Source organism: Magallana gigas, chromosome 4 (genome assembly GCF_963853765.1).
Source record: "Magallana gigas chromosome 4, xbMagGiga1.1, whole genome shotgun sequence".
Taxonomy (NCBI): Eukaryota; Metazoa; Mollusca; class Bivalvia; order Ostreida; family Ostreidae; genus Magallana; species Magallana gigas.
Genome location: NC_088856.1, coordinates 34,562,570 through 34,588,255, shown reverse-complemented (window position 1 = coordinate 34,588,255; position 25,686 = coordinate 34,562,570). Strand labels below are relative to the sequence as shown.

The following is a 25,686-nucleotide window of genomic DNA, read 5'->3' as shown; positions in this document are numbered from 1 at the left end:
GTTTTCATTTTTTTATTATCAAAAACTTTCCAATTTTTACCAAAAATATCTTTAACATGTGTTATGTCAAAAATTTTAAAAAGAAAAAATTCCAATTAAGTTCAAATTTTGATGATTTAGTTCTCAGATAATGCAAAAACTTCCTAAATTAGAAACTATGTAAAAAGTACCATCAAACTGGTAAATGTAGGTATAGCAGTCCACTGCACGTGTTGTAGAATTGAAACAAGGAAATATCTGACAAATGAAAATCTGAACTAAAATTCATGTGGGGAACAACTGGCTGCACTTGTTAACAAAACTTTGAGATGTGGTGAAATAATTTATGTAAATCACTACTTCAATCACATCAAAGCTCTTTTGATTAATGTTCGATTGGCGTAAATTGACATTTTTACTTTAACACACTAACTACTGCATATTGACAGTAAAGTTGATTTAACTATCCTGTACAAGTACTACTGTAGATTCCTCATTTTACGCGAGTACATGTACTTAATTCCGCAATTCTACAGTTTTTCATTAAGTTGCTGGAATATAAAATGGCGAATGCCAAATTTTTATTATAGTTTCATTTAGTTTATATCTATCTGAAAAATAAAAGCGAGATTTTAAAATAAGCAAGATGTGCTTCTCATAATTTTAAGCGGATATTAATTCCACGGGTTTATTTAGAAATCTACAGTACAGTATACTATGACCACCAGAAGAAAATGTTCAGTCAGGTGGCAGCAAATCTTTACATCTCAACCTTAAATCATCCTTCTTTGAATTATCTTGGGGTCTAGGTAGGAACCAGATTGCTTGGTTACAAAATTGTCTGAAAATACGTATACCTTAATTATCATATTATCTCTAGTTATATATTGTATTTATGAAAATGTATTTTTAACATACACTTTTGTCTTTTCATGCAGTCTATTGGGAAATCCATTTTGTTTATTGTTGTATTTCATGAAGTGTAGTCAGTTAAATAAATTAATCTGACTATTTTAATTGAGGTGCATCTAAAAATCTTACTGATCAGGGTTATATAATATAAGAGCTTAAACATACACTCAATTATGAATTGCTGAGGCATACTATGAAGCAATGTATTAGATTCATATATACAGAGACAATGCACTCATCTGAATCAGTTGAAAGGTTATAATTGACTAGTGATGTAATTCCTTAGGAAGAATTGTATTAACTATGTGATAATATCAATGATGTCCATTAATTGGGTCTGTCGAGGAATAAAAATGTGGGTTTGTATAGAAAATTTTGAAATAAATTATTAACACCAGGAAAATGACTTCTTTCTATTAATAATATAATTATTTATCGATTTACATCAGGGATGTGATTGGCAGAAATAAAGGAGATCAAATCTGTCTGAGCTCTGCTCAAGAATGAACTTTTGACTTTCAAAGAATTCTGGAAAATCCACATTTCCGATGAAAAATCACACCCCTAGCTGATTCATTTATACATGATTAACAAGACGCCATAAATTTTGCTTTGTATTAACAAGAAAGAAAACCCAATAGTTGCCTTTTAAATTTTGCAATAAGTTGAAATTAATATTTGGAGACATTTGAGCAAGGAAAATAAAAGTGGGCATTTATAGAGATTACCGTAGTGTGGAAACTTTTTCATACCAAAAGTACCGTCATTCTGGGCAAAATTACAATTCCTTTCTTAATCTGGCATCAAATATAGTTGTATCATTAAAATTAAAACTTGATACTTCAAACTCCAACAGTCGTATTCTATAAAATTTATTAGAAGTGTTGATCACAATGAGATATCACAATACATGTATCAGAGAATAACAGGACAGGTCTCTGTCATAAAATGTCTGCTTCCCACCTCAAATGCATAAAACTGCCTTTTCATCTTGTTTAATTAAACCATTGAAGCAGATGGGAGAAACCTGTCTAGTGTTCATAATGTTAGATTAACACCACACTGACCAACCCTAACAAACAAAGCTGGGTCAGACTTTCTCGATGAAGTTTTTCTTTTATCCGTTACAAACTTAATCAAACTCCAGAGCATACAGATAGTGAGCTCAGGCTATAGATATACAATATAGTTCTATACATTTGAATTAACACTATGCCAACAACCAATACCTTTTTCATGAAGATTAACACTAAATCTATGCATGATAATACAACATACTAGGTTAAGTCCTAAAGGCCACTTTCTTTCTTTTCAGTTGTTTTTTGAGTATTTTTAGCCCAAATATTTGTCAGTAGGTTGTAAAAAGAAATAAAAATTAAGGGACATTCCCCCCCCCCCCCAAATTTTTGTAGGTTATGTGGTATTTACATCTACTGATCCTCCACCAAAATAGAAATGCAATTTTCTTTTATAGTTTAAAGCTAATGTTTAAATCTCATTTTATCTTCATACTGATTTTATAGTTGGATTAACATCCTTCAGTTAACTTTTCATCCATTTTATATTTCTGTAGTTCAAATTTTTAGAGGAAAAAAAAAGAGGAAAATCCAAAATCTTATTTTATTTCAAATTCTTAAAAAAATTATTATATAGGCCTATCTAATTTTTGAAATGTTATTTTATTTCAAAATATTGAAAATCTTATTTTATTTCAAATTCTTGAAAATTTTGGTCAGTTGGACTTGAATAACAAAACAACTAATACAAGTAAAATGGCCTATTGAGTTATGTTTACGATCATAACTGACAGAATTAAGATGTGTATGCAGCTCCCTTCATATAGGCAAGGTTACGATGGTCTACGACACTTGGATTGACACAATCCATTGTTTCACTTGCTCATCAATGATGTGATCAAACAATGAATAGTTATTATCATGTGTACAAAAAAAATATAACTTACAATTAACTAAAATGAATAGGGCTTTGTACAATTATAATTACGGTACACAATTTAAATGGAAAACACATGATAATTTAAAATGAAGTCATTTGAAATTTTCTTATAAACATTAAAAATTCATCCAACATTAATTCATGTAAAACATTGATATTTCCATTCTGCCTTCCTTTTTCTCATTGTACATGTACAACTGATAACTGGTTGGCTAGTCCCCCTCTGTAGTCTGGTTACTTTGCCGCCATCTTGTTACTTTGCTGTAGTCTTGTACGCTGCCAGGCTTCTGCGACCCTGATAAATGCCCCGAACCACTGATTTCTGTGGAATGGACTTTATAGGACTGGTTTTTCCCGCGATGGAGTGCCTAGTTTTTGGAATTTCTGCATGTAAAAAAGAAAAAAAACCAGTCAAAACCACTACATTTTGTCGATGCTTATCCAGTAATTGGAGATTTTTGATATCTTATATTGGTACCCAGTTTATATTCACATTTGCTACTTTACTCACCAAACTTGGGATTAAAGTGTTTTGAAGTAAATTCAATATCCATTCTAGTTTGATAATTTTAAGATTTCATGAGAATTTGGCCATTGTGGTTAGTCAATGAAATTAAATGTGGATAATGATGAATTATAATAGTCTAGAGTTATTTTCCTATCATCTTCCCAAATCATGAAATATAAAAAAATACAAACACTGTTTATGTTCAGAAAATCATTCAGTTTACATGTAAAACATCTGAAAGTAAAAACATTAGAGTATATTCTAAAGTATATGTTCTTACTCGTTCATTTCCCAGTATAAATGAATTTTTATAGCTGCCAATCATTACAGGATGTAAAATTCTATCCTTACTGACTTTTATTGAAATAAATTAAGGTTTATTTAGAAGTTTAAAGTGTTTATTACTGGTAAATCTATGTAATAAAAATATTGATAAATCTAGGTAAGTAATTGTGTATAAAGCAGTAATACAAGCACATGCATAAATCTGCTCACCAAGCCTTAACCATAAAATATATCTGATTACACAGTTAACTACCATCCTTTGCTTTTAATTATTTGACTTTAAAGCACTGCTTAGCGTTGTGCAATAAACAAATTGTTTTCTATAAAACTTGTTAATAATGGCATCAAATGTCACTCATTGTGGCAGCCCACTCCATTGTATATTTGTATGAAGGTGGAATAACACACCTGGAAAAAGTCACTCAAATTAACAGTAAATTATTTGATTATGAAAGAGATAATGATAAATAAATTGATGTTCATGTACATATGTCAAATACCTAAGTGAAAAATTTGCAGTTTTGGAATAAAAAATGAATATCTAAAAAATGCAGTTCAGTATTAAAGTACATGCATGTATAGCAACAAAAGCCCCTGCGGGACTCGAACTCGGGATGTACGGATCACAAGTCCAACACTTTATCCACTCGGCTATGGAGTAGGTTACCTGTTGCTGTTGATGAAATCCTTTTAATAAAATGAAATGTTGTTCGATCAAAGGTAGCCATTTTTTGATGATATGTTATTCCACCTTATGTTGTTTAATAATTATTACAATTTTAGATATACACATGTACTTAGTCACAGCATATTTAACAAACCTCTCTTTCCAGTAGAAATGGTGTTCCTCTAAGAAATTTGCAAAAAATTGTTGTACAACTATTCAGCTTTACATTATTCAATCACTCAGAAATCAAATCCTTTTCAAAGTAGGGTATGAAGAAATTTCATTTATGAAAATGAAGAAATTAATCATAGGTACATGTATAACATGCCGTCTAAAGGGTCATTTTTGTGCAATGAATTTTTTAATCTGCAGATCACAGCTTTATTTCAGAGATCTATTCTATTTTATATAAACAATATAAAATTTACATGTATGTATTTTCATAAATATGAAAAATAAAAAAATGTTCCTATAAATAAATAGGTTGCCATCTTTCTGAACATGAACACTAAAACATTAAACAATTAATTTACCCATTTTACACCAACCTCGGAAAGTGAAAGACATGTACATGTATGTTATATTCACATACAGATCAAGATTCTCCAATTTTACATGTAAACACAAATCACACTACTTCACTTTACAGGGATGGTGAGTGTGTTTAAAATTACAGAGGCAAGTTAAGTGATGGCATCCATCATAAAATTTTTGAAGAATAATTTAAATTGAATATTTGTACAAAATATTTAGAGATATGAATTAATAAGTCTAAAATTAGCACAATTTTTTTTGCAGCTCCATGGCTGTCAACCTGAATTTTCCCATAAATCTTCAGATCTGCAGTTAACATTTTATGCAATCTGATTATGTCAGATACAAAATCAACAGAATTCTTTCCAAACAGATGAAATTTTTCTGATTTACATTTACTAGTATTTGTCCAATGAAATTAGGTACTACATTTAACAATTAAGACAGAAAAAGACATGGAGGAAGTCGTCCAAGATTTGTCATGGAGGCGGTGCTTACCAGACTGCGATTGACGAATGGGGACTCTGACACACTGTGCCTGTGGGTGGAGCTACTGCTGGGTCTGTGGGTGGAGTTACCACTGGGCCTGACCACTGGGCTGGAAAAGTGAAAGTTGAATGCCTTACTTATGAGTAATTAAAAGCTGAATGACTGACTTCACTTTGTTATGTAGAATTTCCTAATATGGAAGGTTTTAGTTGCTTTGAACAGCTGAGTGTTGAGTTGTGGGAGTAGTTTCCTTCTGATATTGAGTACCAGGTACATCACACTGACGGAGTTCATTGGTCATATATGTTACACAATCAGATTAAAATCAGATTCTCTGATCTGCTCATTAAATAAAAACAAAAGCTACTTCAGCAGATTTAAAAGATCTATATTTATTCCCATCGATTTGTCTTGGGAGTGACAAACACTTTTTGACAATTTGACAAATGATTGTAGTCCAACACAATGTACCAAGTACATGGACATGAACAAGTACAAAGACAGCTATAAATGCAATTTTTATATGTCTGAAATGCAAGAAGTATCATTTATAAATAAAGTCACAGAAATACAAGAACCATCATGTATAAATAAAGTGACAGAGATGCAAGATCAGACCTGGGCTGTGGTATAGAGCTGGTGGAGCCGCAACGTGTTTTCTGAGGAGTCGGCAGACAGGATTTTCTGCGAGCAGACGCAGGGGTACAGGAACTAACAGAACTGAAACCCCAGAAATAAACAACAAATCAACAACAAACAGTAACAACAACAACAACAACAAAAGAAGATAAAAAAACATGAGTATTAAAGTGTCAATCATTCAAAATCAGAACAAGAAACAGCAATCTTAAACAAGAGGCTCACAGGCCTTAACGGTCACCTGGGTACCATAGCTCATACACAGGGAATCTCATTTACATGTACACGTATATATATCTTCATTCTTGAGTCTTATCCTTAGCTCAAGAGGCCAAAAAGCTTGCTACAGCAAATACTGTTTTTGTCTGCTTCATCTGTTTTATCAACATTTTTCAAGATTTAATGTGTTTCAAAGTCACCAATTTTACTGGTAGACTTAAATGAAAATCAATGAGAAGTCATTCCTTTACTGGCCTTTACTACTCACAATGACTTAGTATAAAGTTGATCTTTAATACTTACATGTACATCAGACTGGTGTATTATAAGTTGCTCTTACTTAGATCAGACTGGTGTAGTATAAGTTGCTCTTACTTAAATCAGACTGGTTTAATATAACTTGCTCTTACTTAGATTAGACTGGTTTAATATAAGTTTCTCTTACTTAGATCAGACTGGTTTACTAGAAGTAGATTCTACGTGTATTGAGATCAGACTGGTGTAGTATAATGTTATTACTAAGACCAGACTGGTTTAGAATGAAGTTGCTCTTACTTACATCAGGCACGAAGGTGTGGAATAAGTTGTTCTTACTTAGATCAGACTTGTGTGGTTTAAGCTGCTCCTACTTAGATCAAACTTTTTTAGAATTAAGTTGTTCTTACTTGGCGGTTTAGTACGCAATTGTTCTTTCATAGATCAGCCTGGTTTAGTAAGATGTTGTTCTTTCTTAGATTTGATTGGTTTAGTATAAAGTTGTTCTTACTTAGATCTGACTGGCGTTGTGAAGTTGGTGGACAAAAGTTTGGGTTGGACTTTTTTGTCCGCTTTCACTGGGGTACAGACTTCAGGATTCAGCAACATCTGTTTGGTCAGGGCAGGTTTTACTGTGGATTCAAGAAAATTAGTCAGTGTATACTGAACTTAAAGTCTACATACTAATGAAGTGAAAAAAGAAGTACAAAATCAGAACATTCTCATTTGTTTTTCTCATAACACATTTTTTAAATTGATAGGTTGAGAGAAATTTGTTAAAGGAAATACAGTTAAACTTAGATATCTCGAATACAATGGGTATGTTAAAGTGGTTTGTAAGTACCAACCACTTATTTTTTAAGTATTTTACCCTCAATATATCGAATACTTGGATATCTCGTAGTTGTTAAATAGTCCCATCCAGTTCGAGATAACGAAGTTTAACTGTAACTGATGTAGATTGATAACTCTATACACATTATCATATGTGTATTCACAATTTACAAAATTTCAAATCTTTCTGATGAACCAAGGAAGCTGAATGGCATACATGTACATTGGATATCTCCCTTACCTGTTCCAGCTTTCTCTGGGATGTTAGAGGTGATGGGTAGAGCCTTCAGTGGACCTGTTCTACCTTTACTTTCGGTCGTCTGCTGCTGTGCTTTGATGACTGGTTTCTGAATGGTGCCAGGTTTCACAAGACTTAGCCTGGTTGTGGGACCCTTTCTGTTCAGACCTTCTGTCTCCTTGCTGGTAATATTGCCAGCCGGTTTACAACTGTTTGGTATCCCTGAAGTGTTTAGCCCTATAGACTTTCTGCTGCTAGTATTCAAGCTTCTGCGTGACTTGGCAGGAGGAACTATCTTTGTACTAACTGAGGTACTGCTTGTTGTTTTTGAGGCTGAATTGATACTGGTCGACAGATTTTCATTAGATTTGTTGGCACCAGGAGGTTTTAGCATGGAAGGTCTCTTCAGTCCAGTTTTACCAGTCAAAACCTAAAAGATACATACATGTAAAGAGAAATATAAGTACTAATTCAATGGCCTATTCAATTTTTTACCTATACACTCTATTTCCTTTCAAACTTAAATAGAAAACAATTTTTGCATATTTGGGTTATAGTAGTATCTTTTCAAATCAAATGTGACTAAACATTTGTTTATCGTATCAAAAATACAAAAATGCAATTCAAAATTTAAAAAAAATTAATGTCTATCAGCAAGCCATATTGGATATCATGGTCCAAAAAACATCAAAATTTGACCAAGATATACCTGGTAGTTCCTATACAAATTCAGTCTTTGAAGTTATTTTGGAGCGTGCAGCACAATGACTTGAAAATATGCAGTGATTAACTGAAAATGCCTGATAAAGATTACAACAGACCTTGGACTTGGCTACTCCGGGTCTGTTCACAGGGAGGCGGGAGAGGGAACTCTCGCTGGTGTCCGAGGTCACACTGCAGCAGTCATCAGTGTCGCTGGCTGCAGCATCATTCATACAGTGGCCACTTCGACTCTGTCCAAGCAAAAGTTAAATTTTGTATGTAATCTACACTAGAATTTTCTTTTCTTCCAGAAAACTTTCACATATAAAAATGTTATATCTCTGGATTTTTTGTAAGATAAAAACAGTTCCATTGTGTACTCTAGTACATGTAGCTACATAACTTCTATGTTGGCCTCCCCCCATTCCACCTACCAGGCAAAACAAATTCAAAATATAATACGATATGAATGTATTCATTATCATATTTTTGATTTCATGATTCCCAAGGAGTTTTTTTTATACATTTACATATTCAATTTTCATATTTTAACTTTCAAACTTAATACATGTATTCCCCCTTTCACTAGGCAATAGGGTTAACCAAGTTGAATGTTTAAGCGTATGACCTGATGCAGCAGGACCCAAAAACCAAAACATTTATTATTTACGGTCTTGGCTATCTTTGATGATTGATTTTTGTAACACAGAAGACCAACCTGTCCCTTTCCAGACTGTGTTGTTCCTGGCAGGGTTCTACTCTTGGGAGCAGCCAGCCTACTGGTGACCGCGGTGTGGGAATTTTCCTTGTTCTCCTCCACTTTTGTCTCGAAAGGATCATTGATTTCAATGTCTATCACAGGCATGGCTTTGACAACGCTCTCTGGAAGTCGAATAAATGCGTCTGGGCTCTCTGTGAAAGTTCCCTTTCTCTGGTGCTTGACCGGGGTCTGGGCTCTTCCCCTCCTGCCTAAGGATTCCCGTTTAGGCCCCTTTCCTTCTTCGTCCTTCTCCTCATTGTTTATCCTATACACCACCAGCTGGGCCTCCTTGAAGATCTCGGCTATCTGGTGAGGCTTCAGGGGGCTGAGAGGTTTGAGGGGCTCCTGAAGGGGAGCAATTTCTGACACCACTGTGGCCACACACTTCTCAGTGAATCCTATCGGTCCAATAAAAACTTCTTCATCGTCTTCATCCACAGCTGTGGGGGAACTGAGGACTCTACAGGTCATTAATCAGAACAGAGAGGAAAATGAGTAATTTGCACAGGCGTGTGTACAGACATCACTCTTACCACACTCTAAGATCAAACCAATTACCAGTACAATAGTGATCCTCTTGAAATCAAATAATAAGAATATGTGATACCAATTCACAATATCATGAGGATCATATTTGACTTGAAATGACAATAAAAATCATGATATTGCTTTCAAAAATTTCTTTTCTTTGTGTCAATACTATTATTCGGAAAACTTTAAACAGGTACAATAATATCTACACACCTAACAGCAGGGGAAAGGGGGAGGTCAAAGTCAAATTCTTCATCTTCCAAAAGTTGAATGCCTCCTGTTAAATAAAATATTTCTTATCAACAGCTCATCCAAAAGGCATTCACCTATTATGTCATTTTGTATATTATGAATCAATAGGTTTTTCCACCTTTCATGTGAAAGACCTTTAAAAAATTGTATTCTTTATGGTATTTTCTTAATTCTTTGTAAAGGAAATGCCTGTTATCCCTACTAAGAAATAGAAACTTGGGGCTTTTACCAAATGGCATTGTCCTAAGGACAACAAACCCAATTCATTTCTACAATAGTGAAAATTTTACATGAGTTTGAGGTACTAAAGATATGTCAAAATCAATAAAAAAAAACCAAAACCATAAAAATCGAATAAGATTTTCAGAAGTGACCATTTCAAAAATTTTTGGAATCACTTTTCTTTTCGTTCTTGTAAGAGAAAAAAAATTCTGCAATAGATTTTGCATCCAAATTAAAATATGATACTTATATGGTGATTTTGAATTATTATCATTTTAAAAAAATAACCATGCATGTCATCCACTTCGTTTTTAGGAGGGCACATGCCAAAGTGCAGTATGTCAGTATTTTTCTTCATTTTTTCATGAAAAGTACTGCACAAACTCCAAGAAAAATGTTATGTACATCATTTCAAGGTTGATTTATGTTCAATAAAAACAACTATTAGAGTGTGCTAAACAATTTTCAATAATAAAATACTTCAAAATCTTAGCACAAGGGACGTTTTTACTCTATTTCTATCTACTAGTATGTAGATGGTTATAAAAAACTTGAACAAATAAAGGACTCACTACAGAACTTTGACATCCCTAAAGAGAAAGTTGTGCATCTTAAATAACGTTGAAAAGTGTATTTCAGCTTGTTAAATTAGTTAGGTCAGCCACAACTTGCACTAAATAAATTTCAATTTCAATTTTTTCATTGAATTATAGTGATTGTGATGTAATATTGAGAATTTGATGTTTGTAACAATCACTTAATTAAGCTTCTTTCAGGTGTGCCATGGTAAATCTGTGCAAAACAAATTAGGTCTGTCGTCCTTAGGTTTACTTTAATGATCTTTCAGTCTATTCATACCAAAACGATCCGATGTCTCCTTTAAGCAGTTATTGCCTCTGAAAATTTCTATAATTTTGTTAAAACAGTTAAAACTTTAGAACCTTACATCGTAGAGACATTAGACCACTTGAAAATGAAAAGTTGACCTTGGCCAATCAAAATAATATAAAGATCAAAAGTCAAAGTAAAAAAAACCAAATCATATTAAATCTTCTGACAATATTTTTTCATTTATGCAAGGAAATCATTTTATCACACTATTAAATTGTAAATGTTTTAAAGTTTAAAAAAACCAAAACAAAGTGAATAGACCTCTAATTGTTTGAGAACAATAAGTCTAGTTAGTATACTAGTGTTATTGTGATGCTGATAATTTATGGATGGTAAGCAGCTTTTGAGGTGTGTTGTTACATGATGTCAAGATTATATGTAGCACTTTGAAATATACATGTACCGGTAACTCGGGCAATCTCTGCACCCCCACTTTTCCCATAACAGACTCTTTTCCTAAACTTACATATAGAATATTGAACTCTAAAGGAGCTGCCCCCTCCCTTTTTTGAAGCATGTAAAAAATTATATGGTAATTTAACAAAATCACATTGAAAAAACAGTTCTACCTAGAATGCCAAAGAGTAAACAGTCCAATTCAGTTTATACTAATATAAATTCTGTAGCTAATTAGGTGAATCCTACAGTAATGCTGTACACCAGACAGATATAATGATGTAGTACCTGCGGGGGGGATATGTCTGGTCTGGTCACTGTCACTCTCGGCAGTGATCTCACTTAGATCCTGTAGAAGCTGAGACCTATCAATGGTGTAGCTTCCTCTTCTGTCACAACTTCTCTCTATTTCAATGGAATCTAAAAAAGAGGTTTGGAATCTTATTAACACATTAGAAAATCAGACATTTAGAATGAGAGAAGCTGACCCTCAAGGGTAATCACAACCTGTGACAAGACATTGTCAAAATGACCTGCTAGTGAGATAGCTGACCTTCTAGTGAGATATATGAATATTTCGTAAAGTCACCTAGCAAGATAACTGACTTCAACCCATATATATCTCTTCTTTTCATAAAATAACATACTCATAAAAAGTGAGATAAATGATCATGACTCTGGTAAAATTCAATTTGATTATTTCCTTTGGTGAGTTACCCAGAGTTCCCTCTGCTAACCATCCATAGATGATTTAGTGATATAAAAGGTTATCAATGAGCCGTGGACCTTTTGATTGACTGCAGGCTTTACTGAGATAACTGACCAGCTAGTGAGTCCTGGCTGTCTTCAGATTTCCTCTGGCTGTCTGTAGCATCAGGACTTTTCCTTGATTCCTCACAAAGAGGTGGGCTTTTACTGTGGGCTGGCTTTAATGGGCTGTTTTCAATGGGCTCGCTTAGATCAATTAAAATTCCACAAGCTAAAAAAAAAAGAGATTTATTGAATATCAAAAAAGATTTATTCAAAGTGTTCATAGTTTATTCATTTTTTTTTTATCATATTCACTAATAAGTTATAAATATAAATTGTCATAGGTTGTATTAATTTAAGGTGTGTAATCTTTTATTCAACTAGTGTTAATTAATAACTAACTCTACCTTCCATCACTTGTTGAAAAAAGTGAAATATTTCCAGTCAAACTCATCAAACTGCAAATAGTTCACTGTGAAATATTTCTTTCTTCTATTTTTACTGTGACCTAAAAAGGAGATAAAATGCAATCTGATCACAATATCAGCAGTGACTTTCTTTGCAAATCTCTTAATATTATCAGTGTGTCTACCACATGTTCTTCATTTTTTGTTCATTAAAAAATATGTCATTTTTGTCAAAAAGACCATCCCTTGTACAATAGCAGTGTGATAATGTTCATATTTGAAGAGAAAAATCCATTTACCAGACTGTTAACACCAGTGCAAATCACGTTGCTTCAAATGTGTATTGCAGCTTACATAAGCAAAAGAAATAAGTAAAAATGTCAATTTATTCAAACATATTTCAATTGGCAATTCCTAATTGATTATACAAGCATGTACCGGTATTTATTTCAACATTCTATTCCAAGTCTCTGACTCATATCAAATTATCTCATCAGTACAAACAAGGGAATCTAGGTAATTACTGCATATCATTATATTGCCACATATGAACTTTTCAACTCTATGTCATTATGATACAGCTTTTAAATATGTACATTTCTTAGTATCAGGTTCATTCTTATGTTTTATACATTCTAATAATCTACACATTTAATCAAAAACCAATAACTTTAAAGGAATTGTTCGAGAGTTACTTTTTGGGATCAATTTTGTAAAACCTAAATTTTCAAATACCGGTACTTAATTTCTTATGCTTCTTTGATTCAGTATACTATCATCCTAATACTCTGGAATCAATTAAATTCATGGGGGCCAATTTTCCTGGATTGTTTAAATTTTAAAGGTTCAAGGCGACGTAATTTCGTGTTTTTTTTTTTTTGTACACCCAAAATGAAAAATATGACCTAATAATCATAATTTAGTAATTCGTGGAAGATGTAAATTCGTGGATGAAAGGTACCTACGAATTCCACGAAAATTGAGCCACCGCGAAATCTTATGATTCCACAGTATTTTCCAACCCTCCTTTTCTGAGCTGATGTGTAAACTAGGTTCAGCACAATCTCTTGATTTAGCTATACTCTATAATTTGAAAGCAGGCTCAAGTTAATTCATTATATACCCATCAATTTTCCTTTCTTGATACTGAGTGAGTATTTTGGTTTTACAGGTTGCAATCTGATTTTCTGGATCACCATGTACACTGTAAACGGTTTTCTGAATCCATATCACCCTTTTCTAAAACTGATGATTTACTAGTAAACATAAAATAATATTTGCCTTTAAGCTTGTTTTAAAATAGTACTTTCATTATATTGTTGCATCTCAGGTACAGTTCATTTCCATGCAGAGTTCTTTCCCATTTTCAAAAAGTGATTGTGACGTCAGAACTCACGTTGGCAGTTCAGGTTATAATATTGTCACTATTGTGAATTAGGTATTAAGAATCACCTACATGATCTAAGAGCAACAGAATGTTTAACATACCTTTTTTATACACAATGTTCTTTAAAAACATTTTTACTTGTTTTCACAAACGTGAAATTGATAGCAATATGCAATACAGTTAAAACATTTTTACTTGTTTTCAAAAACGTGAAATAGATAGCAATATGCAATACAGAATTAAAGGTACAATATTGATGACAGAAAATTCAGTATGTCCAAGGGAGCAGTTTTTCAAATTTTCATTTCGCCCTGACAATGTTAGTGCTCATAGTGCATGCTAGTGTAAAGTGCCAGCGAGCTGCTGCTCATGTAAATGTAGCAGAAGGTTTGTAGCTCCCTATCTGAAAAAATTCAGATGGCCACCCTGGGAGCTAGTTACATGGTATTTCCTTAACAAAGAATTTTTGTAAAAATATGGTTAATCAGTCCAACTACAGCACAAGTTTTTGTATGCCATAAATTGGAACTTTTAACATGTGAGGGGACTAGCTCCCAGGTCGTCCATCCAAATTTTTTCAGACCAGGAGGTACACCAGACATGTTGCTATAGCTATTGATCGTATTAAACAGTTACTTGATCCAAAGAGCCAGATCACATCTTGTTGTCATGCGCAGATCATCAGATCAAATGAAACACAAAGCATCTCGTTTGATCTGAGGAACTGTGCCTGAAACCTTGATGCTTTGACCCTTTGATGTGTTATTAGCCTTTTGATTACAGCACCAGTGTTTATAAACCATTACAGAAACAATTAGATTTGCAGTTCTTGTAAGATCCCGGCGTGAATTGGTAAATTTTATTATTGGTTAATTTGGATTGTGAATCGGTAAATTTTATAATTGGTTAATTTGAACAGGTGATTTTATAGTTAATAATTGGATTAGTTTTATTGGTAAATTTGGATGAAATCATGATTATCTAGACTACTGTGCTCCTATGGAATTCTTGAAACTTACTTTTATTAATAAGGAATTAGTTTAATACTACTGGTTATGTTTTTACACCAAGTTACAGGTGTTTACAATCTTACAGATATAGAAAGCTATTGGTGGCGTTAATTCACCATAGTTTTAGGACAACGGGAGTGCTGGTGATAAAGAATTGTTGGTGGCATGATTCACCACAATCTGTTCTCCAAGTTAATCATATAAATCTTCACCAGTAGTTTCCTATAAATAATTGGAGGTAATAAATAGTTTAACAAATGTTTGAATTTCTTCAATTTGTTTCATTGTTTAGTCAATAGTCCCACATTAGTTTAAAATAAACTTTATATCGCTTTTGTATACTGGACTTATTTCTTTTGAATATACAACAATGAAAAGGTTGCACGACAAATTACGCTATTGGCTCGTAAAAATCCGAACCCAAGCTTTGTTGACGTTTCGAGCCGCGTCACAATTTTGCTGATTAAGCTATTCAGAATTAAACTATGAAATTTTCACCATGCCAACATTACGGCAGTAACCTTTAATTTATATTGGAACACTAAATACTCATTTTAATGTTGTGTTTGAGATGCCAAACTTTACAAAGGAGCAGCCAGTAAATTGTTTCAATACATAGGCCTAACGTTACAGTATTTCTATCATGTCTATGTCATAAACAGATACAGTTTGTTTAATGAAACACCCGTACAGAGTGAGGAAAATCTGACTTAGGTCCCCTGTACTTTTGGTTATTATCTACGTGAGCAGGTCTAAGCAACCTCCGTTTTTGGAGGATAGATTTTATGAGCGTCAGATGAGGAATTTTGATTCCTACTTTATGAATTATCGGCTTCATGGCATGGGTTTGATGGGTAGCGCGTGGCATAAATCAGGCAAGTGATTTTAGCAAAAAGAGTTATAAAGTGCAAAAAATAAATGACAGAAAGTCAAAAATATGTTACATACCCAACTATTTCTGTTTTATATTAATCAACGTGGTTCGAATTTCCCACTTGATCTTTTTTTTAAATACGGCAGATATGTAACGAGCGATTCGATTGGTTGTTTCGTAGAAGTTTTACGACAATTAAATCGTTATTTACTCATTAATCAGTTAACTGTCACGACTATAAAAATGCAGCACAAAACATTTCTAAGATTATTTTAAATTGATAAACCTCAAGCATTGATTTATTTAATGAGGTTTTGCCGAAAACAGAATTGCAAAACAAACATGGCGATCGAGATTGAGGAACCCACTTTGTTTGAAAACATTTTACATTATGGTTTATTTGTTGGGGCTATTTTTCAAATAATTTGTATCTTAGCCGTGATTTTTATACCAAAGAGTGAGTCTGAACAGGTAAATGGTTTGAACATTTAAACGTCAAATATTTACAACCCTATTTAATTTTGGTTACGATTTTTAGCTCACCTGAGCTGAAAGCTTAAGTGAGCTATTCTGATCATCTTTTGTCCGTCTGTACACTTTTTACATTTTGAACTTCTTCTCTAAAACCGCTTGGCCAATTTCAACCAAATTTGGCTCAAAGCATCCTTATGAGAAGGAAAATATAAATTGCAGAAATGAAAGACCGATCTTTATTCAAAGCGGAGAAAACCTCGAAACTGTAGAAAAAGGGTGTGCATTTTTTAAAATCTTCTTCTCAAGAACTACTGAGTCAAATTCAACATTATTTAGCATAAATAATTCTTATGGGAAGGAAAATATAAATTGCAAAAATTAAGGGCTAATTCTGTCTCAAATTTGAGTAATTTATGAAAATAATAATAAGACAGAGAGAATGGGAGTTAATCAGTTTAACTTCAGGCTCGATATTTCATATATCAAAAACCAGTTTAGAGGACCAGTCTATTTAAGAAGCAGCCATCTTGAATGGAGATGAATTTGCTTGTTGTGCAACAGTTTACGTGCGAAAGGAATATTTGAAACATCCAAAATATGTATGTGCCGTTTATGTGAAGTAAATTAAGGTTAAATATTTCATTGTGTTGACATTTTCATTTGTGACGGTGGTTTTAGCTTGTTTTGATTTTCGTTTAGCATGTTTAACATTAGTTTCTTTTTATTTTAACTTGAGAGGAACCATTGTATTTATTTTAGAATTTTAAATTTTTACGTTTAGACCGGTAAATCAGACAGCTGATTGTTTACATGTACCTTCGCAAAATCTGATGCACTAACAACATATTATAATAAAATAATATTCATTATGTTGGTACATGTAATTCAGTACGATCTCTACGTAATGGTTGATTAATGCAACATGTTTTATAAAGATGCTCAGCAATTTCAATCTAAAAGGAGATTATTCTCGCTGCTAGAAATATATAAGTATATATATATATATATAATTATATATATATATGGTGAAAAACAAATTGTGTTTTTTTCTTTGTTTCAGTGCATTTTTCTCTTGTTTTAATTGTTTACAAATTTCTATTTACTAATCTGAGAGTCAAGCTTCAAGTTATAAGCAAGATACAGTGCTTTGCGCACAATACTACTGTATGTTTGTACACAAAGCTGAGGTCATGCTTCAGTTTGTTTACATTTTAAATGCTGCTATGCTGAATAGGAAAAACCAACAGGGATAGACATTATCTTTAAAATTCACTTGCCCTTTGGCATATCACATAGCAAGTTGATCTTGATAATCAGATTGTCATTCATGATATATCATAATTTTCATTGTTTTCTAATTCTGTGACCATACCTGTGTCAGTATCAGATAAACCTACAAATTCAGATTTCCAAGAATCAACAAATCCCCGTTTTCTTTTAAGTTCGTATTTTTTTTTACTTTCAGTAGAATCTTTTGATGTACTTTCATTTTGTTTCCCCCAAAATAATTTAAAAAGAGAAGACTGCGATGCCATGACGTTTAATAAAACCGAACTATCTCCGTTTCCATCAACATACGTGTTTGTGAAATAATTAAGTCGTACGACAAATGCATTCAGAATATCGTGACATGCACATGGTTTGGCTCTTTATCGTGACAGCACATACCATAATACGAAAAAGAACTGTCAGTGAGCACATGGATATATATTCGCGCGATCTGTAAATCAATGTAACAAGAATGTCATATGGAACGACTTACCTAAAGTTGAACGCTAAGGCAGAAGACTGAAGAGTTCGAATTGGGAAAGGATGTTGATTTTATGATAAAATTTATTTGTAACCAAAACAAAAGACGTACTTCTAATCAGAAATTTTACTTGCCCGATCGGACAAGTCTACCCATAGTTTCACTTGCCCGAATAGAGATTTCACTTGCCCCGGGCAATCGGGCAACCGTTAATGTCGATCCCTGACCAAGTTTGAAAATCCGAAGTTGAATGTAATAAACTCATGTGAACAAAAACATGACTCAAACCAAGCTATGTATCTTTCTTATAATTCTACGATTGACACTGAAATTTTGGTTGATCAATAGAAATGTCTTGCTAAAAGGATGATATGCTGTAACTACTTTCTGGTGCCCCTTCTTAAACGATGAATTGCATAAAATCTACACAAATTTTTGATAGTTTTTTAAACACAAGTAAATAAAAACAACGTCTTTTAAACAGTTTCCATAGTCCTGACACATTATTATTATTATGACGATAAAAGCATTCTCGTTGTTCTTAAAAAATTATTGCAATGGAAATCATCTTTGTTTGAAGACATTTGTTGTTTTTTAATAAAGATGAAAATAATGGGTGGGCCTTGGTACAATATAGCAACATGCCTGCCAATACATTGATTTGAATTATAATAGCTCTTTACCATATGCAACAACATTTTTCAGTTAAGTTTATTCATCAGTCAAGTGAGTAAGGATATGAAATGTCATACGAAATGAATTCATGCCTGGTAAACGACAATCATTTATTATAATAATGGAGAAGGCCAATTGAATTTTTCAATGTTTTTAATTTGAGGAATTGAGCACATTCATTCTGGTGCATTGAGATACACTTTTCTTCTTTCACATATAAGATTTTTTTAAAGAAAATACAATAACTAGTAGGTAGTGAAGGGAAAAAATGTACCTTTATGCTCTCATATATTTTAATCATTTTATAAAGTATTGGGGGGGGGGCTAAAATAAAGGGAACTGGAAGTTAACCGTGAACACCAACTGAAAATTTAGTTATTTATATTGCATATGATCTTATTTTTGGTAAAAATGGTATTCCATAAAGGAAAACATGTATATGCAAAAATAAGTGTAAAATTTGGATATTCATTTTTGGTTAATCTACCGAGGGGCCATATGGCACAATATCCTTTGAATGCCGATATAAAGTCAGTGTTGCTCATGTGAGCAATGTGGCCCATTGGGCCTCTTGTTTTAATTTACAATTCTAGAATTTTTTTTTATTTGTATGTGTTCCAAACCTTTATTATTCAAATCAATTATTTGTCCCATTTGAAATTAGCCTTGCAGGGGGTGTGAGTCCCATTAGGACAGTTCTAGTTTCCTTTTGAGAAGAAACTGTACAGTAAAGTGAACTTTTTAAGAATCTTATCAATATGTATGACAACATTTCTATGCTTCAGGATAATGAAGAGGAATTGAAGCAGGGCTCTAACTCAGCAAGTTCAAACCAGAGTACCCGACCAAAATCCAAAAAAGAGAAGAAAAAGAATCGATAAAGACTCAGTAGGTTTGATATATTGATTGTTAGTTTATAGCGAGCGCAGCTCACCGGCGCGCAGCGCCGGCGCGAAGCGAGCTCTACCGGCAAGGCGTGTGTGAATAGAAAATTCGGACTAGTTGCACATTCATTCAACGGATTTTTTTGGCGTCAGTAAATCGGACCAGTAATGCATCGTTTTAATCGTCCCAGTAATTCCCTGTAATCATGGCAATTTTTATCACTTCACACTCTCACGAGAATCAGCAAGACAAATTTAGACAGTAAAAACAATAACGATGTAAGCGACATACAGTCAATGTTACCTCTAAAGTTCACCTCAGTACACTTTCAATCAAAAATAATCGTGTGACGTCACAAACGTTTACACATTGATCCGATATATTTTTTCGGAGTCAGTAAATTTTGACCCACAATTCATAGTACCAATGGTTTCCAACCTCACGTTCCAACATCACGTTCTCCCGAGAATCAAAGTAAAACCTTTGAAAAGCTTAATATGTTTTACGGTGCGACCGTTGGGGCGAGCACAGCATGTGATCAAACAATGAATTATAATAAATTAATAAAATAAAATTAACAACGTGAAATTTGAATGCCAAAAAATAAAACATACCTATTTTTCAGTAAATTTTCATTATTCATAGTTTATAAGATTTGTTATAATTTATTTATCTATATGTAGAACAATAGTTTAATCTCAGATACAATGTTGTTAAATAATAAAGATTTTAATATATAAATATTCATTGCACTGCATCTCCTCTTTTAAAGTGATTGTGATTATGATTGATTGATTGATTTCCCCCTTTTTTTTGCAGTAGACATTTTTTCTTAAACTTACATATAAAACTTGACTCATCTTAGAGCTCCCCCCATGCTAAAATTTTTTTCATTTTTGTCAATTTATACATAGAAAATCGACTTACCATGGATTTGCCCCTCCACTTAAAAAAAAAAAAATTAATGTTTAATTTTATTTTTAATTTACGCTTAAAAATATTTGCTTATCATGTTAAAAGAACATGGTGTTGTCCCCCCCCCCCCCATGTAATAAATGGAAGTGAAAATAAAGAAACCATTGAACTGCTAAAGAGCTGAAGGATTAGAATTTTCATGATTTATTTTTCTTTTTGCTTGCAAAGATTTTTTGGATGAGGCTGCCATCCACCCACCCACCCCCTTTAAAAAAAGGCGCTGCTACATATAACGTTACGTTTCAGGAAATTACCGTAATTATAGTGAATAAAATATTTGTGAGCATTCATCCAAATTAGTGCAATTTACAACTGTTTCCTGTATCTGAAGAAATGTCCTTATTCGTCAGCTGTTCTTTATCTTAGCCTTTGCAAGATTTTAAGAGGATTTTGGTCATTTCAGCAGATTTACAATAACTTCAATTAGAGTAATTTCCCCTTATCAGTGCTTATTGTGACGTCAAAGCTGACGTTGGTTAAGTGTCGTCTTACTCTTTAAAACTCCCCTGAGAAATAAAAGTATGCGAAGTATACTGTGTTATTTACTTAAAAAGCATGATGTTCTTAAAATTACACATCTTATAAGCTTTTCAAAGGTTTTACTTTGATTCTCGGGAGAAAAATTGATGTTGGAAACCATTGGTACTATGAATTGTGGGTCAAAATTTACTGACTCCGAAAAAATATATCGGATCAATGTGTAAACGTTTGTGACGTCACACGATTATTTTTGATTGAAAGTGTACTGAGGTGAACTTTAGAGGTAACATTGACTGTATGTCGCTTACATCGTTATTGTTTTTACTGTCTAAATTTGTCTTGCTGATTCTCGTGAGAGTGTGAAGTGATAAAAATTGCCATGATTACAGGGAACTACTGGGACGATTAAAACGATGCATTACTGGTCCGATTTACTGACGCCAAAAAAATCCGTTGAATGAATGTGCAACTATATAGTCCGAATTTTCTATTCACACACGCCTTGCCGGTAGAGCTTGCTTCGCGCCGGCGCTGAGCGCCGGCGAGCTGCGCTCGCTATAAGATGTGTAATTTTAAGAACATCATGCTTTTTAAGTAAATAAAACAGTATACTTCGCATACTTTTATTTCTCAGGGGAGTTTTAAAGAGTAAGACGACAACTTAACCAACGTCAGCTTTGACGTCACAATAAGCACTGATAAGGGGAAATTACTCTAATTGAAGTTATTGTAAATCTGCTGAAATGACCAAAATCCTCTTAAAATCTTGCAAAGGCTAAGATAAAGAACAGCTGACGAATAAGGACATTTCTTCAGATACAGGAAACAGTTGTAAATTGCACTAATTTGGATGAATGCTCACAAATATTTTATTCACTATAATTACGGTAATTTCCTGAAACGCCTTTTTTTAAAGGGGGTGGGTGGGTGGATGGCAGCCTCATCCAAAAAATCTTTGCAAGCAAAAAGAAAAATAAATCATGAAAATTCTAATCCTTCAGCTTTTTAGCAGTTCAATGGTTTCTTTATTTTCACTTCCATTTATTACATGCGGGGGGGGGGGGGGGGGGGGGGGGGGGGGACAACACCATGTTCTTTTAACATGATAAGCAAATATTTTTAAGCGTAAATTAAAAATAAAATTAAACATTAATTATTTTTTTTTAAGTGGAGGGGCAAATCCATGGTAAGTCGATTTTCTATGTATAAATTGACAAAAATGAAAAAAATTTTAGCATGGGGGGAGCTCTATGATGAGTCAAGTTTTATATGTAAGTTTAAGAAAAAATGTCTACTGCAAAAAAAAGGGGGGAAATCAATCAATCAATCATAATCACAATCACTTTAAAAGAGGAGATGCAGTGCAATGAATATTTATATATTAAAATCTTTATTATTTAACAACATTGTATCTGAGATTAAACTATTGTTCTACATATAAATAAATAAATTATAACAAATCTTATAAACTATGAATAATGAAAAGAACTATATATGATAAGAGCTAAATTTGGCCCCCATAATTCGCCATTTTTTTAAGTGTTTCGGGTACAATAAAATGTTAACTAATTTTTTAGAAGAGTTGATATAAAATATATTTTTCATCTATTTATTTGATTTATTTGCACTCACTGGCAGTATATGACGTCAGAAGTGACGCCATTTCTATAATTCAATCAAAATCAGCCAAAAATTGACATTTTTCTTATCTATTTTCGAATGGGAAATATAGAGCGCATGCTTGAACAAGGAAATTTTTTTTATCACTTATTAGTCTTGGCTAGATACATCTCTGATTAAAATATTTTATTTGTTCAAGAATGCGCTCTATGTTTTCGGAAGGAAAAACTGCTTGGAAACAAGCTGTTTTACGCTAAAAAATGCAAAAATGGCTGGAAAAGGTTGTCTTTACAATGTCATATATCTAAACTGTGGGCACTTGAACCAAAATGAATATTATGTAAACACATCACATACATATCTGTACTAAGAAAACAAAGAATGATAGTAAAATGATGATGTTCATTTTAGGGGGCCATTTTAGGCCCTTATCATATATAGTCCTTTACTGAAAAATAGGTATGTGGCATTCAAATTTCACGTTGTTAATTTTATTTTATTAATTTATTATAATTCATTGTTTGATCACATGCTGTGCTCGCCCCAACGGTCGCACCGTAAAACATATTAACTTTCCAATGGCATGTACTGTAGTCTGTATGAGATAAAAATACCGTTAAGTAAAGTTAAATCTTTTTCTTTTTAAACAGTAAATAAGTTAACATAAAGTTAGTATATAAGGGAGCCAGGGACAGATGACTGACTGTCTAGTGTTTGATTGCAGAGTTTTACCAGTAATGGGACAGACTGATAAAGTAGAAGATTGGAGTTTGATTCATCCATCAGACAGCTTCTCAGCTCTAGGCCTTGTAGTGTGATATCGAAACATTCCATGCATAATATCTGTGCTTATTTTATATACAGTAGCTTTCTGGAATAGTTTCCTCTCTCTGTTATTTGAAACAGAAAACAGTTAAAACATTGACTGCAATAATTATAATGCTTTATGTATGTGTCTATGTTTGAATTTGTTTTTGACATATCTGTTACAAATATAATAAGAATTTTTCAGTTTATCAAATTGCTTTGATTAGTGCTTCCATACAGAATACCATCTATGACATCATTAAACATTTTGTTATCATTGTGTGTTCCTTGGAGAAAGCATCTATTTCTAACAAACCATGTTGTGATCCATACATATCAGTGCTTGCAGAATCCAAGAGGGTTATATCTATATCATGCAGCTCCTCTGTTTATTCAGTGTTTTCCTGTAGGTGCTTGTTTTCTAAGACTTTTATATCTTAGTTTTAATCACAAGGTTGTAGATTATTATCAAGCAATATATAGACACTTTACATTAGTTAGTGTATGACTTTGTTAGAAGATATTTAAATAAAGTGGGGTTTTCCAATAAAAGACCGATATTGTTGTTTTTGAACTGCCATGTACAGAAAAGATTTGGTTAGAATATAGAACATTATCATTATGATACTTTAATCATACTCATCCTATGGTCTGATTATTTGAAAATGATACCGTTGCTAAAGATAGATTTACCATTGATATTTGATATGAAAGATTTCAGTACTTAAAATGAAATGAAAAAGAAATGAGATAAATTATATTCCTTCTTGACAACATACATGTATAGTAGAGCACCATACTATGGTGCTCTACTATTAGTTGTCAAACAAGATGTATGGTCCATACATTGATGTCTCCTGTTGTAATGATTGGAAATTTATTTACACATGCAAATGATGTTCTGCATTAGATGTGAGGAAGAATGCAGTCCAGACAGTTCGTAGCTGCTGAAACAAGCACATCCTTGAGCACCGTTCCTCTGTAAATTGTAATACATGTATAACAAAATAGACTGAAAATATTCCATACCAAGTTTGAAATGCATCTTGGGTGTAAGGGAGTTAACTCTTATTCAACATCTTTACAAATGCTATATTTTGATTTCTTCTGCCCTTGTTATGGTACAAATCAAGCACAGTACTGTAATTGAAATGGTAAGAGCACAGGCTTTATGTAGGTATTTTCCTTGTAATGAAAATATATATATATACGTGTATAGTTCTATTCCTACACAATAATTTGGTAAGAGTTTTTAATTATAAGAAAAAATATTGTCAGGTGTCTGTGGGCTTATGATCAGCCCTCCTCAGATAGTAAGTATATGAGGTGCACATGGGTTTTGCATAACTGATGTCAGCCAATCAGAATTGAATTGACCATTTAACACCAGAGGTCAATGTTTACACCAATGTTAAGGTTCCGCTGATGGTTATATAACTATAACACAGGCTGTGTGCTCAGAGAAATAACCTCAACCTAATCATCAACGATATCATTTGCTACACTAGAGTAGTGTTTAAGAACCAACCACAGGAGCATCTCATCTGCTCTGCTCTCTATGACATATATATTATTTACATGTTCGTCATAGAGAGCAGAGTGGATAAGATGCCCCTGTGGACCAACTACACAAATAAAACTTTTTCAAATTTTAAGAATAATAGAATCATTTATTATTACGAGTGTCGGATAGTGAAACTCTACACGAGTATATACATGTAATGAATGATTGCATTTCTCGCATTATTTTACATTAAAAAATAATGTCTGACAACTATCTTTTATGATGTTCAAAAGACTACTTTCATTTTATCCCTCCGCGTGCCTCAAATGGTGCAAGTCAAATTAGAGCATACGACAGATTTTTCCAATTAAATGTGATAAATTATTACAGTAATTGATTGATCAAAACAATAACCATGCAGGTAATGGGTATAATCTCAATCCATCATTTTGCATTTCTCTACAGCAGACGTTTGTTTATGTTTTAAAGCGGCATAGTAACTATAATAGTAATAATACAGTGCAAGACAGAAAAATCTTACACTGCTGTCCTCACATTGGACATACCAATCTCACACCAGTGATAATGCGAGAAAACTACATGTAAATCATTAAAGATGTACATGTTGAGTTTTAACTTTAACACATAAAGATATGTACGTTGAGTTTCAACTTTAACACATAAAGATGTATATGTTGAGTTTTAATTAGCTATAACATGTAAAGATGATTGAATATGTTGAATATAGTTTTAACTACCGGTAATATATGTCGAGTTTCAACTACCAGTATAACATGTAAAGATGTATATGTTGAGTTT

The 25,686-nt window shown here is 32.9% G+C and overlaps 1 protein-coding gene and 1 long non-coding RNA gene across 5 annotated transcripts; one reads left to right on the top strand and one right to left on the bottom strand.

Moving 5' to 3' along the window:
* Positions 1-1,747: 1,747 nt before the first annotated feature.
* Positions 1,748-15,863, bottom strand: LOC105334894 (G2 and S phase-expressed protein 1). Of its 4 annotated transcripts, XM_011438501.4 has the most exons (13): positions 15,772-15,863; positions 12,427-12,527; positions 12,093-12,248; positions 11,558-11,689; positions 9,722-9,785; positions 8,936-9,437; positions 8,337-8,468; positions 7,519-7,945; positions 6,955-7,075; positions 5,949-6,050; positions 5,340-5,439; positions 4,462-4,489; positions 1,748-3,231 (listed from the first exon to the last, which is right to left on the bottom strand). In XM_011438501.4, exons 2-13 carry the CDS (start codon positions 12,431-12,433, stop codon positions 3,101-3,103), a joined length of 1,902 nt encoding a protein of 633 aa, XP_011436803.3. In that variant the 5' UTR covers positions 12,434-12,527; positions 15,772-15,863; the 3' UTR covers positions 1,748-3,100. The 4 variants fall into 4 exon arrangements, with proteins under 4 accessions (XP_011436803.3, XP_011436804.3, XP_034305916.2 ...); XM_011438502.4 differs by lacking the exon at positions 4,462-4,489; XM_034450025.2 differs by lacking the exon at positions 5,949-6,050.
* A 162-nt stretch (positions 15,864-16,025) lies between these two features.
* Positions 16,026-23,915, top strand: LOC105334893 (uncharacterized). Its single transcript, XR_901208.4, has 3 exons — positions 16,026-16,168; positions 19,382-19,484; positions 23,281-23,915. It is a non-coding gene; the product is annotated as an uncharacterized lncRNA (long non-coding RNA).
* Positions 23,916-25,686: the final 1,771 nt, after the last annotated feature.

Coding starts and splice junctions, on each gene's coding strand:
- LOC105334894 (XM_011438501.4), bottom strand. Junction 8,469..8,935: donor CACAGTCTGGAAAGGGACAG/GTTGGTCTTCTG, acceptor TTGCTTGGACAG/AGTCGAAGTGGCCACTGTAT. Junction 4,490..5,339: donor CATTCGTCAATCGCAGTCTG/GTAAGCACCGCC, acceptor CAAATTTCTTAG/AGGAACACCATTTCTACTGG.